The sequence below is a fragment of the Poecilia latipinna genome, unplaced genomic scaffold, assembly GCF_001443285.1.
Source record: "Poecilia latipinna isolate Pla-1442-1.1 unplaced genomic scaffold, P_latipinna-1.0 Scaffold209, whole genome shotgun sequence".
In the NCBI taxonomy this organism is placed as follows: Eukaryota; Metazoa; Chordata; class Actinopteri; order Cyprinodontiformes; family Poeciliidae; genus Poecilia; species Poecilia latipinna.
The window spans coordinates 281,549-296,285 of record NW_015112825.1 but is presented as its reverse complement, the minus strand read 5'-3'; the positions used below and the strand labels follow the sequence as shown (position 1 = coordinate 296,285).

At 38.6% G+C, this 14,737-nt stretch overlaps 2 protein-coding genes across 2 annotated transcripts in view; one reads left to right on the top strand and one right to left on the bottom strand.

Annotated features, from left to right (window-relative positions):
* Positions 1–2,933: 2,933 nt before the first annotated feature.
* LOC106946859 (arylsulfatase I-like) lies at positions 2,934–12,142 on the bottom strand. Its single transcript, XM_015031520.1, has 4 exons — positions 11,463–12,142; positions 10,670–10,814; positions 6,036–8,830; positions 2,934–4,916 (listed from the first exon to the last, which is right to left on the bottom strand). The coding sequence occupies exons 3-4, from the start codon at positions 6,347–6,349 to the stop codon at positions 3,518–3,520; spliced, it is 1,713 nt and encodes a 570-aa protein (XP_014887006.1). The 5' UTR covers positions 6,350–8,830; positions 10,670–10,814; positions 11,463–12,142; the 3' UTR covers positions 2,934–3,517.
* Positions 12,143–12,541: 399 nt separating this feature from the next.
* The window catches only part of LOC106946861 (myb-like protein X), a 9,661-nt gene continuing 7,465 nt past the window's right edge, over positions 12,542–14,737 (top strand). Inside the window, exons 1-2 of the mRNA XM_015031523.1 lie at positions 12,542–12,551; positions 13,832–13,915. The gene's annotated coding sequence lies outside the window, so the exon portion shown is untranslated. The remainder of the gene's footprint in view (positions 12,552–13,831; positions 13,916–14,737) is intronic.

Genomic DNA, 14,737 nt, shown 5'->3' with positions numbered 1-14,737 from the left:
ATTAGGTAATTAGATGCCGTAAAGTATCCACCATTAGTGGCAAGTAATGTTTTCAAGCTTTCATCAAAGAGTTGCAGGTTCAAAGGTTGTCATTGCATCATCTCTCCTCTTACTTGCACATAATAATTACATTTTGAACTTCAGCAACAAGGAAACAGGACATAAGAAACTGAATATGATGGGGGAAAAAAAGAAAAGAAAAGAAAGAAGAGTGTTGTTATATTCACCTTTTATCTGAAGTGTGAAACTAAAAGTTTTCACAAGGGTTTTCATCGGAGTGTAGACATTTAGAGTGTACTGGCCTGCATCGTCCTCCTCCACGTCAGCGATCTTCATCGTCCCCGTGTGGATGAAAAATTCTGTCCTCGCTCTGTATTCCTGTTGTATTTCTACCTTCCCCTCCATCACAGTAAACACCAGGTTTTCATCCTTGAGAAGCACCAGTACGTAGCCGGTGACGTTGTTCATCAGTTTGATGTACACAGTTCCTCCAGAAACAGGACTGCAGGGGGCTATGATCTGGGTGGCATCACAGTTTGTCTTAGAAACTGTGGCTAGTGCTGAAAAAAATACACAGATAAAGACAAAAATGACTCATTCTCAAAGTTAATTCGTCAGTGTGATAATGATGATCTTACCATAAGTTCCTCCAACTAACATCAGAAGAAGACAAGTTTTTTCCATACTGCTAGTCAGAAATACAAAGAAATAGAAAAATCAAGATAAACACAGCAGCACATATGAGATGACCCGGTGCTGTTTGCTAGTGCTGAAGGACAGACAGGTACAAACAGATACCCAGGAGCATTTTTATATGTCCAACAAAGGAAGTAACTTTGTTTTCAATTCTGCTTGGCTTTAAGCTGTTGTCAGGAGATCTCTACTGTATATAAATCAATCCAAACATAGCGTGACCATGAGTTCACAAAATGTTTCAGCCACTAAATGCCAAACCAACTAGGATTTTCATTTCATGTGCATTAAATCCTAAAAAATAATGGAAGTGAGACTCCAGTATATGGAGATCAGTGGAAGCACTCTTGCAGGTTTGAGGTTAGTCTGCTGTGCTTCATCACGTGCTGTAACTTCAATATAGGAAGCTGCAGCAAAAAACATGGCCTGTTCAACATTTTCAGCCCTGTGGAGAATAAGCAGAAGCTTGGTCTCTCCGAATGTTGAATCTGAGCAATCAAACTTCTCGCAACTGTAACTATTTTGTAGTTAATGCAGAAATCTAATTTTATTTTTCTCATGTAGATTTTCTTTGCTTGTGTTTAACTGTACATGAATGGCTACAGATATGAACTCATATTAGGGTCTGAACGCTTCAGCTGAGGCAGTAGATGCAATCTTACCCACTACGAGTTCTAATTTGTTTACGTTAGCACAAAAATTACTATTTTGGAGTGGGTTCTTTCTGAGTACGTCCAGGAGTTTTCTAAAGTGGCTATTTAGAGATTCCAAATGGCAACCATTAATAAAACACATCTGCCCCACATATGAACTTCAGCAGGTTGCTCTGCCTTAATCCTGTATTCATATAGGTAAGCAGTGAACCCTCCCACCACTCATGCACAGAAAAACACAAAAATCACTCAAAGATGTAGATATTTTCTTATTTCAAAGTGGTATTTCACAGTGAAACTGTAAGGAACCAGACAAAGGAACCAAAAATTGAGCCAGACACAGAGCACATTAAAAAACTATTTATTTTAAATCTAAAACTGGCAGAAGTCAGTTCTCCTGCAGGAGCACACCAGAAAGAGAGAGAAGACTCTCTGACAAAACTTAAAACAAAAGCCACTAATACATTTTTTTTTCGCAACACCTGAAACATGTGTCTAATAAGCTTTACTTTCATTGAGTTCACGTCAATGAACATTAAAATGAAGGAAAGCAGGAACTAAATCCTAAAATTCAAGTCATCAGACTGCTGAATAATGAACATCTCTCTGTATTATATATGGTGGGGAATTATTATTATTATTATTATTATTATTATTATTATTATTATTATTCAGCTAGGTTAGAGGTCATATTGAGTTAAAATAACAAATAAACTAAGCATTATTTAATTGAAAAAGTTTAGTTTCCCATATCTTTAACATTTTTGCCACTTAGATGTATTGTGTTACTAAAATAAGAAGAACTGGTTAAAATTTACCATTACCTCAAAAATAGTACTTTTTTGTATACCTCAAATCTGCCACTAAGGGAAAAAAACGGCTGATTCATAAACTTATAAGCTTTTCAGTTCGCAGCCATTTGAGGTTCAGGAAAATTGAATAAGTGGTTAAATATTTTTAAAAAGATATAAAAAGCAAATTGGTACAACAAAACTCCTCAAACCCATCGCTGGCCAATATGTTTGCTGTCTTTTCTTAAAAAAAAAAAAAAAAAAAAAAAAAAAAAAACCTTTTTTGACTGGAATAAGGTTTTAATATTAAAAATACTGATATTGAAATGAAAGGTTTCCTTCCAATGTCTAAGCCAATTTAAACAATTGTTTTCTCAAATGAGAATTTAATGTTTCTGATGATTACATACAGAAACTGTTTCCATTGGTAACATCCACATAATAAGATGTTACAATGTGCCTAAATGTCCACATTGTCATTTAGGCACAATATGGACAAAGAGCTGTTCAGGTTGTTTTAAAAAAGATAACTGGCACTATGTGGAGACTGTAGCAGAACTCTCTTACATATAATAAAAATCATATTGCACATAGTTCCTTCTTTACATTTTGGCTCACTGAAACACTGACTTGAAGCTGGGGAATGTACATATTATTTTAAAAAAAAAGTTTTTCACATATTTGTTATGTCGTATGTCATCATATGAGAAAGATAATATGTGAAAAAAAATCAAGCTCCTCTGCCTTCTCCCAAAGCTTCCAGTGATAACTACAGAAATACACCACTCAGTCAGAAACAACCAATCACAGCCAGGAAGAGAGTCTTAGCACTGAAAATCATGCTTGTGTATGTGCTGCTCACAGTCTCCCCCTGTCTCTCTGCTATGTGACAGCTCCTCCCCATCAGCAGAGCATGCCACAAATGCTCATGCCCTTAGCATGGCCACCGATGACGTTGACGCCATTAGCACATTAATAAGTAGCGCTTACAGGTTGACTGACAGCACTAAGACACTTCTACTTGCCCTGATTGGTTGTTTCTGAATAAGAGTGGAAATAATAGCCCTAGGAGGAGGTGGAAGACCTTGTTTCTTTCATTCTGTCAGCACATGGTGACAGTTTTAATAAATATGCATTAAACATTTTTTTATAAAAATGTCATACCTCAGTTCAAAGTCTTAGTCTCTTATGATTAAGTGCATATTTTAGGTTTATGTTTAAACCCAAATGTATTTAACTGGATCAGAGGATCTGGTCCACTGCAGCAGTATCTTCTCTCTTATTGTGAATCCACATTTAAAATGTCTTGATCTCGACCTACTTTATTCTATCTTTTATAATTTCAGTTATATTTTCAGTTTTTATTTCAGTTTTTTGCTTCTATATTTTGTTAGACATCATCCTTGTGTTGAGTCTTCTAAAAAATGACCTGCTTTTGAGCATCTTAAACTTCCTTTTCCATTCCGTGTTTTCTTTCTTGTAAACAGTAGCCCAGTTCTCCTCCTCTTCATCTCCCATCCAGGGACCCCAGGCTCCACCGTTTAGTTGGGGGTCTGCCTCTGGGTCCTCTGAAGGGTACCTTACGGGTACCGCCGTCCTGTTGTAGTACACCAGTCTGGCTAAGAGCTCCTTCACAACATCTGGCCTCTGTTCAGACAGGTCAAAACGTTCATAGGGATCTCCGGAAACATTAAAGAGCCACACAGATTTGCGAGGTTTAATGTGTCTCTCCAGGCTCCAATATTCCCTGGGAAAACCTGGAAGAATAGGAGGTGGGATCCAATCTCCATAGCCAGGGTCTCCGGTCAGAAGTTTCCAGTCTCCTGCTCGTATGGAGGCCTGAACCGCGGTATTCCAAATCCCAAATCCTTTCTGCAGGGAGCCGGTGCGTGCATAGTTGTATAAAGGGTCGATATTGTGGAGTATCTCAAATCTGGGAGACTCTTTTCCTTCACTGATGGCTGCCCAGACATTGTGCCCATCAACCCCCTCAGTAAGGGACTCATTGCCACCTGCCAACCCGACCAGTGTGGGATACCAGTCAGTAATATGTACCAGTGCTTTACTAACCCTCCTTTTCTTCCTCAGGAGAGGGCTATGGACAAACCCTAAACCTCGGACACCACCCTCCCAGTAAGTGCCTTTACGTCCTCGAAGTGGCCAATTGCTGCCCCCAGACAAAGGCTGGCCACCATTATCAGTGGAGAAAATCAGGACGCTGTTTTGATAGTATCCATACTTGCGGAGAGCATACGTTATGTTGCGAACAGCTTCATCTACAATGGAGACCATTGCGGCGTACTTCCTACGTGCAACGTTCTGCAGCTCCTTATACGGGTGGATGTACTCCTGAGGACACTGCAGAGGTGTGTGAACAGCTTGGAAGGACAGGAAGATGAAGAGTGGTTGGGACAGAGGATCATGGGCCGCTAGGATCTTGCGAACTCTCTGAGTGTACAGATGCGTGGAGTATTTACCCCTGTGTCTCCAGGCAACCAACTCGCCCTCATGGAGATCAAAACCACAAAGACTGGGGCCGTCACAGGACTCATACGTGTAGTAGTTCATGCTGCCCGTCAGAGAGCCCAAATATGTGTCAAAGCCTCGTCGAGTGGGCAAGCACTCCTTCTTGTAGAAGCCCAGGTGCCACTTGCCAACCATGTGGGTTGAGTAGCCGAGCTGCTGCAGTCTCTGAGGGAGGGTGACCTGGTCGAAGGGCAGGCAGTTGGGCTGGCGTGGACGGATGATGGAGTGCTGAAGGCCAGTATGAATTTGGTACCTGTAGAGATAGACAATAAGAAGGTAATCAGAAAGGAAGAAGTTTGTTATCAATGTCAAAGAGACTCAAAACACTGCATACTGATAGAGACACAAGGAGATAGAAAATGGAGTTCAGAGCTCCCAGATTCCAACCTCGACCATTTTACGTTGGTACATCGAGATGAAAAAGGTAACAAAGTTCAGGCCAAGAAGTTCTTAGGGAGAGAGTTATAAGAACTGGCAGCTCACATACAGATAAGGTGTACGAAAGATAAGGTGTAAGAAACATGCTCTGCACGTTTTGCTTTCCGGTAGGTGCAGTAGATGCTTTGTTTGCACCACAGCAACTGAGGGAGTGAACATTAAGTAATCAAAAACAAAAAAATAATTAACTTTCATTTTTGACATGGTTTTCTTTTGAGGGCCTGAAAGAGGTAAATACATGACGCTCCACATTCTCATGAAACATTCTGATAGGTTTAACCCTGAATCACAAATGATACAGAAGCAATTAGGCATTGCACTGTCACTTCACAAAGCTACTGGACTCATTTTATCTTTTCACTTCAAGAAAACGTATGAAAAGGTTCCTGCTTTTCCTTGTTTTTGTTTTTTTTTTTTTTGCATTTTGCATATTTTTACAAAGATCAAACCAATTGGATCTGTTTACAACCCTAAACAACTGACAAAATCCTTAAGATGCAGTGTTAAATCTACACTAAAACAATGAAACAAATATTTACCCTACTATAAATAGCAGAATGGAAACATATCTGTGCTGATATATTGACATAATCATTGCTTCCCTTAGCAGAGAAAGACCATATGAAAAGCTCCTCAGAAATGGTACATTTAGGGTATATTACAAACACAGCTGCTATTTTAGCATTTTAAGAAAAGAAAACTTAATAGTTTTTTTGAAAGATTAATCAACTACTGCACAGATATCAATAATTTATTGTTGTGAGAAGATCTCTTTGCTCAGTGGACATAACTAAATATCAATTTGAACCATTTTATTTTTTAGAATGACATCTGAAAGTAAATAGAAACATGTGCCAGATGTTTACATATAAGATAAATATCTCTGTTTGCTTCAGGTGAATAAAAATTAAAGAACTAATAGATAAAACACTACCTGCCGGTGATGAGTTGACTTCGGGAGGGTGTGCAGATGGGCTGAACATAATAATTCTCCAGCTTCACACCATCTGCAGCCAGTTTGTCCAGTACGGGTGTCCTAATGTCAGAGCTGTGATAGCCAATGTCGTTGAAGCCCTGGTCATCTGTCATGATAAAGATTATATGAGGAGGTTGCTGGACCGGAGACCGGTCACTGAAAGTTTGGTCAGGCTCGTTTTCCACCTGATTGGGGCTCATCAGATCCCAGCTCAGGTAGCCAAGGCTCAGCAGGCTCATCACTGAGAAACCAGTCAGGGTTGTTGTCGCCATGGTTTAAATTAAAGAAAGCTTGCTGATATTTTGTATGTCGTCAGTAAATCATTTTTGCTGTAAGAAAATATCCTCTCATTAGATGCTGAAATCGTCTCTTGTTACACTTGAGTTGGGGTTGAGCAATTCATAACGGTCCTAAAGACAAAAATACACCTTCATCCTCACTGGCTCTCCAAACTGTGCCAGCATAAATGAAAGCATTTCACTTTTCCTAGAGGACCAATCAACCCCGCCCATTTGCCTGGCTGGCCCACTGAGAAAATATGAGGCCCCCCTGCCTCAAAAAAAATCACACAACACACATAGAGGTATTGCTGCTGTATCCAGGTGTTCATTCAGACTTTACATCATATGTTTGGAGTTATACACAATTAAGCAACGTGGACATTTCAACATTTTTGCTCTTTTCCATGTAAAAGATGTTTTATTGCCTTTAGAAGTTAAGACTTTAAACATTTTGTTCCACCTACGCTCCTTCAAGGTCATGCTAAAAAAAATCCGGTCCAATCTTCACAAATTGCATTAGAAATGTTTCCTTCTTGGGTGTATCCGTGTCAGACAGAGAATCTACAGAAAAAGACCTCCACTCACAAAATACCTGCTAGGGGAAAGTTGGTTCTCCGGGTGGCTGTTGGGGCCCCAAAGCCACAATCCCATACACTGTTCCCCACTTTGCTCCACGGCAGTCACAAACACGTTCCTACTATTCCTGCCGTTTTACGGGGCTGGCAGACCTGAGCGGAGAGACAGAGCAGACTCCCCGGCCTCTGATAACGTCTCTGAGCATGGCGTAAAAGAATCACCCCGAGGGTCCACAGAGCGCAGCGGGACTGCGGCGCTTCAGCTGCAGCTCATGAGTTGAGTTATTGCGCCACAACATCTCCTCTGTGTAGCCCTTCATAGTGCTGCACATTGATTTTGACTGGGAAGCAGGGAATTTGTTCCAGTAAAACTTTTTAGGTTTTATATACTCTTTTTATTGTGTTCATTTTGATATGTTTCACACACTAGACTTTGAGAGACTAATCTATTTTAATGTGTTCTTGAATTTATAATACATTTGTCATGAGACATTTGGCACATAGCAGACAAACATGCATGACATGAGCCAGTGGTCAAACCTAGAAAGGAACTGAGGAAAGTCATTACTCACAAGATCATCACACACAGCAGGTCCTGTCAAATCACCTGAAACTAGAAAAAACATCAGAATGTGAAAATAATAGCAAACATGAATGCACACATTGCTTTAAATACAGAAAACATAGAAGTAAATCTATATGGATTACATGTAAATCCAACACTGAAGAATTAGTGTTGGATTTATTGTAACTACACTTTGCAATTTGGACATTAGATTAATAAACGCAGCTGCTTTTATTCATCTTTGTTTAACTATTTTTGCCAAGATCAAAGCTTTAAAAATATGTTTTTTAGAGCTTACTTGCTGGTACTCAGACGATTAAACTTCTACTGAGATAAAACATCCTGTATCTCAAACAAACTAAAGTAAAAGGAAGCACATCCTGTTGTGATTGTTTCAAACTTTCTACCTTTATGTAGGTTCAGCTGTGACCGTGTTTGAACTATGACAGGAAAAGCTTTGAGTACTTGAAGTGAGTTAAAACTACATATCTTAAATTTAGATGACCCTGTGGAGCATCTTGAAAGGATTTCTGAAACAACACCACAGGCTGTTGTTGCAGTTGAATGTGAAAGTTAAAAAGTAATTAGTGAAGCAACTGTTAAGATAAACATTATGGTGTTGTTTTCTAACATTCGCCTTCAAAAGCTTGAGCAAAACAAATTTTTGATGAGTTTTTGGTGGATGTGACTTATGATCACATTACACTTAAAAATGACTTTCCAATGGACTCGAGAAAGTGAATATAGCTACACTGTGAGACGTTCATGGCTCACTTTGTCTTATTACTGTTATGTTACAAAAAATCAAAAATGTAACTGATGTGAAAAGGCTTATTTCTCAGAGTACACACAGTATTGGGTAATAGATCATATAAAGATAAGTGCAATACACTAAAATGCATTGAAAATTCAGAGGTTTTGTAAAACCTCAACCTCAAATATTCTGACATGTAGCATGATACAGAGCATCATATCTTAAGTTCAATGCATATTTAAAGTTTGCATAAGACCTGTATTTTTGCACATTTCTGTTTTGATACGTTCTACCACATATAAAACCTTTCTTGCACCTCAGGGTTACTGAGCTTATACATAGCTTACACCCACATAATGATTGATCTGTTGAAGATAGCATTTGGTAAACACACTGGAAGGTAAAACATCATCCCCTGCAAATGTTGATATTAGGACTTGTGGGTATGGAGGTTGTTTGGAAACCAGAGGAGGTATGGGCCCATGTCCCAAAGAGAGCACAGCTGCGGTTGGACATGTTTTTTAGCAGTTGCAGCGGCATCTTTGGTGTGGAGTGTCCAAGTCTGAGGCATGTCAAACCTGAAAAGAGCAAAAAAAAAATCATAGTTGTGCACTTTAAGTTTTATACCATTATGTTTACTTATGCTTTTTTTTTCTACACTGAGACTTTCTGAACACAGTTGCAAAAATCAAGGCAAAGACAGCATTTGCATTTTGTCAGCTAAACATTATGGTTCTTACATAATCCATCTTTGCAGCAGTTTCGGTGTTAAGCAGTAAGCAGCCACACATCAATCTGACATACTATTTATTTATGTATTTATTTATTTATGTATTTATTTATTAATTATGAGAAAGTAATCTGTGATTACTGTGAGATACACGTGTTGCTTCGGACTGTATATCGTTCATAAAATGGTAAATGACTTGTACTTGTATAACTATTTATCAACTTCATAGGACTCCAAAGAGCTTTTCACACATTCACACACTAACATTGTACATATATGGAAGTGCTTCTTGTTTTGGAAGATGTGACTCAAACATGTGCATTTGTGTCAAAAAGGTTCGTTTCCTATCCATTTTGAAAACAATGGAGAATCTGGTTGGGATGTATCTACTTTTCATACCTTCTAGATGTTTTACCTGAAAATGTGATGTGGAAAGTTTTGAAGTAAGAAATGATCTCTCAGTCTTTAGCAGCTGTGTCTGTTTTTGGTATGTGGGCAATAACCTCACTCATCTCTAACACCACAAAAGCAAAAATACTGACCTCAAGCATGTACTCGCATCCAGTATTTTCTTGTCCTGCTGCACATCAACATATCTCCAAAATAGCCTTTGCCTACCAAGAACCCACGCATTTACCAAGAATGTTGTAATAAAAGTATTCTTAGAAAAAAAAACAACCTTATTCTGACACCTGCTGGGAGACTGAAAAAACAAACGCTAAATATATAAAATATTTGTGGGGTTTTTGTCACTTATTTCAATAAATATTTGTTTGTCTGATGCAAGACTAAAATGTTGGAAGTGACAGATATTCTTGAAAACCTCAGTTGCATACGTACGGAAATGGCGTGACTCAACGGAAGTCAGCTGTCATGTCAGGTGGCCTCATTGGTGTCACTAATGAGACCAGTGTGCAAAGTCAGATCAAACTGACTGATTTTTCACTTTTGATCCATTACATGTCAGGTTTTTTTTTTTACAGTTTGTTAATAGAAAGCCTGTTAGTTCACATGTACAGATACTTACTATAAGCAATGTATTTTCAAGTAGCTAGAGAATTAAATATACATTTTGCTCTAAACAGCTTTGACTAGTTTAGAGTCAAATTGTAAAAGATATATTTCACATTAAAGGTGAAGGAAGCTCCTTCAAAATCTTTATAGTTTCTCCCAGTTTAGTTCAAAACCCTTCCTCTACAGACTCAAGTGAACTTAGACGTACTTCATAAAGTCAACATATTTCTAATATAATCTTTATATCTGCCTGCAGCTCCTGCTGCTGCTGCTGCTGCTGCTGCTCTGTGTTAGTCTTCGCTAGATGTTGGTTTTGGCAGAAGGAATCATTAGTGTTACTGAATGCGGCTGCTCCCCTACACTGTGAACACTAACCCCTTTCTAATCAAGAGAGCCCTGCCCGTAAGCCTGGACATTACTCCCTCTCTCTGCTAATCTGAGTGAGTCTGGTTGGAAGTGCTTCTTCTTTCATTTTTATTTCTCAGCATAGAATCAAAAGCTTTCCCTCATTTCTGTTCAACTTGTTATCTCCATGTTATGAATAGTATATAGTCTTTTTTTCAATTGTTGGCAGTTATTTCTTCTTTTTGTCAAGCGTACTACAGAAAAATCTAATAAAAAATGTAATGTCTTTTTTAAAGAAGAAAGAAAGATAGCACTTTGTTGTAGATACCACTGCAAGAGGTGTGAGTTCTTGCGTTTCGGCCCAAACAAGGAATCACCGTGCATATGGCGCCGCATCTTAACTCAAAATCAAGCCCCTCCAAGCAGGTGAGAATGCATGTTTTGGAGCAGAGGAAAAGCAGGTGATGCCAGATCTGCAGCAGAGATAGAGGAACAGAGGTTGGAGTACCCCAACTGCATGAAGGGCACAGCTCTCCTCCCATGAATGGGGTGAGAAACCGACAAACCTGAGGCATGGTAGAGACATTTCCCCCTGACCCAAGTTCCAGCTCAAGTAAACCTTATTAAGAATTTCACTTATATATTCACTGATATACAGTTTTCAAGTATATCTTGAAAACTGTAAATTTGCAATGTGGCAAAATGACAAAAGGCAGTCATGAAAAAAAACTGAAAAAAAAAAAAAAAAAAAGGATAAATTGAAATGAGAAAAATGTACATTTCTTAAAAACCAATGACAAGTCCAGATGAAAACTGGTCATGGAGGCTTCTAGCATCCTGACAGCACAGTGAACTAGATGTTGGACTTTCTGGCAAGTGCCAATTGTCTCTGTAGCTGAGAATAGTGTATCCCCCCTAACATCTGGATAAAGTACACAAAATAATATAATGTATTCTTGGAGTTTAATTAGTGAAAAGCCTTGTAAAGTTTGCATGGCTATGAGATAATAGTGTGTGATTTACTATATAAAGACATCCTTTAATGCCAGAAAATTAGTGGTTCAGAAACAAACACTCATGCTTATCTTATAATCAGAGTTGAAAGATCATAATGAGTTTACCCTTTCTAGGAATTTCAACATCCACTCATCAGCTGCTTCCGGGTTGGAGCTCAGCGGTGATGCCCTCTCAGATCCAGACCCTCGAGCTCTCCAGGCATATGTTTAACTTGGCTCTCATGGAGCTGAAGCAGCACCTGGCCAGCGAGGCCAGCGGCAATACTTCATTACGACCTTCTTTCCAGTCGTCTGGATTAAATATTGCAAGGATCCCACAGTGAAATCAAACTGTGCATGAGTTTGTGTGTTCGGGTGTTCACACATCCGTGCAAGTGTTTTACTTAAACCTGTTTTCTAAATTTACTCAGCTGGCAGGAACGGCAGGCTGCGGTAAGCAGATTTCACTGGTGGAAGTAGCAGCTAATTACCTGCAAAGAGACCACAGATGAGCGATGCTAAACACCTGGAATGCAGATTTATGTCCTGGGCTAACCTGTATAAATGTATCTCTTGTTTTGGGACCTCTTGCTGTTAAAGCAAAGGGGAAATTTCAATTTCTTTTTTGTCGTTTCTGCTTCATTAGACTTACTACCTGTTTTGCATCGACGCTTGAATAAAATTGAGCTATAAAAACGTGACACAGCAAATTGTATAAATAGTTGTTCCTCAGTCTAAACTTTTGACACTAAAAATAGGAACCAATTCATCCATTTTGTCTGGCTGAGCTGATTATAATTGTATTCGATAGTGAGGTAAAAAAAAAAAAAAAAAGGTTTGGGGAAGGTGTTGAAATCAATCTTGGTGAGACCCAATGAGCACCGACATTGAATTTGGAATCCAGTCTGTTTGCCTTTCCTGCATTTCTGATGAATGGGGCTCTTTCAGTTTGCAGCTTTCTGTGTTCTCCCCTTTAATTTGACCTCAGGTCTCACAACCACCTCTCCCAGCCTGGCATGTTCTCCTTCCAGCTGGCTTTATTTTCTCCCCAAACTAATCAGAGAAGTAGGGGTCAGATGTTTATCCAAACACACCTGAGAGAGAGGAGACCAGCTTTCCCGGCAGCTCTCTGATTGGATTGTTTGATTGGGTGGTTTGTTGATTGTCTGGCTCAGGAGTAGGAGATTGTTTTTCTTTTTAGCAAGAGCAGAAAAGGTGAGCAAAGCTGAAAATGTACCTATAGAATAATAAGAGTAAGCTTATTTTTAGCTTGTGAGATGATATTGTAATCTGTTCTTGAACAAACTCATGCATGTGCTTCACTTTTCTCTTTTTTTTCCAAGACTTGAAAACTACTCCAGGTGGCATTAATCAGTCTGTGGACTTGACCTCAGTCTCCCCTGAGAGCTTGACATTAGCTTCAAAATGTTTTTATTGTTAATTTTGCAATGTACTCTCCTCTGAAAAGTGAGTAATTGGTTATGAAAAGTAAATTATTTTTTTGTTTTCCTATTAGCCAGCTAACTGGATGTGGCAACAAACTCCTCTGACTTCAAATGTGCAGACAACACACACATCATAAATATGTTGATACAATTCTTTTATAAACTCTGATGCACCTTTTTGAAATTATTTTTGCCTTGTTACTGCAATGCTCTCTTTCAGAAAGATTGATTTTTATGTTTACAATTTTCCAGAATCAAAGTACCAATGTTTTTTTTTAACCAAAGTTGATTACTTTTTCAGCCAAGAGAGAAAGCTGACGAGACCCAGATCAGCAGTCAAAGGAGTTATGAATAGTAAATGTTTAGGGTTTGACCAAGCTGGCTCCTTCTCCAGGCCCATAATTTGGATGTTCTGTGGTGGTACCCTTCTATTGAATTTCTCACTCTGTCCCAAACTTTCCCTCAGATGTAAGAGCATCCCTCCATTGTCTACCAGCTATCCTTGCAGAATCGTGGTGAGGCTGGGAACTATGTTTTGAGCAGTCATTGGCCGAAAATCAGGATACACCCTGGAGAGGACAAAGGCCAGCAGTAAAACACACAGCCATGCAGGCACAGACCAAACAGCAGTGTTCTGGTGCTTCATAAACACGGATTGAAGATTGTTTAAAATTGATTAAAAAAATAACAACTTGTGTTAGAGTTTTCTGAATTATTCAGATAATTCAGTTTTTATCTGAATTTGAAATAAATTTAAAACACATTAATTCTGATCTAAACTTAAAGCAATTTGGTTTCCTTTAAAAATGTGGTTGAATAATCCGTGAAATAATAGAAACTGAAAGGAGGAAGCGCCGACACCATGAACTACATCTCCCATGATGCACTGCAGCGGGAAATACATCCTGCATCAGAGTTCAACATGCGGGTTTCAGTTTGAACGAGTCCGTGTACCATGTGGCTAGTTTTAACGACAAAATCCTCATTTTGTATCTTTCTGTTTGTTTGTCCGTTTTCGCTTTGATCATGTCCGTGATCGCATCACAACAGGAGCTGAACCAGCTCATCTACCGCCATTTGAAGGAGCATGGTTTCCTTTCAGCTGCAGAGGAGCTTCAGAGGCACAGCCCACAGGTCAACACAGTGCACACAGACACACTGTTACGTAGATTACTAACGTTATTTTTTTTATTTTTATTTTTTTGCAAAAATGCGCCAAACTCTGCAAAAATGCTGCGGACTTATGAAACACTAATCATAAACTGACCCGTGAGTTTGTTTTGTCACTTAACCCTCCGATATTTCAGAATAGTTACTTGGATTAAAAAAAATGCTTTCTTGCATTTTCTTTAGCAGTTATTGTAATAATGTCTTACCAGTTCAACAACACCAGTTCACAAAAACCTATATATTATCAGTTGTGTAAATGTAGCCTATTGGGTGTTCTGCAATGTCCATGGGGTATTCTGTTCAAAGAAAATTTACTGTGATTTGCATGACCGTGTATGTGATCCACTGCAGCTTCTTCCTGTGGAAAGAAGGAAAATGATCACTTTTTAAGATAAAAAAAAAAAACCCGTGAACCTGTAAATTTAACTTATTCAAAATGAAAAGCTCTTTTTAAAAGAATGGTTCTCGCTAAACAGTTTCATCCCAAAAAAGTGTTTACTTTTGTATTAAGAACCTAAAACTATTTGTCATTCAGGTGCTATGGAGTATGAAGTTGCTTAAAAGAAATAAGATAAATTACAGCGAGTTGAAAGTCGTTCTTAAAAACAAATTTTCATGAAGACTTAAGTTTTTAAAAGTACCTTTTATTCAATATTTTTCTTCTGATAAAAGTACTTACACTTGTGCAAGACATGGGAGCAAAGAAACTCCTTCATATAATCTGGTTTCAATCAGATCTGTACTGTGTACATTTCTGGGCTGCCTCCTACTATTGTTAAATAGCTG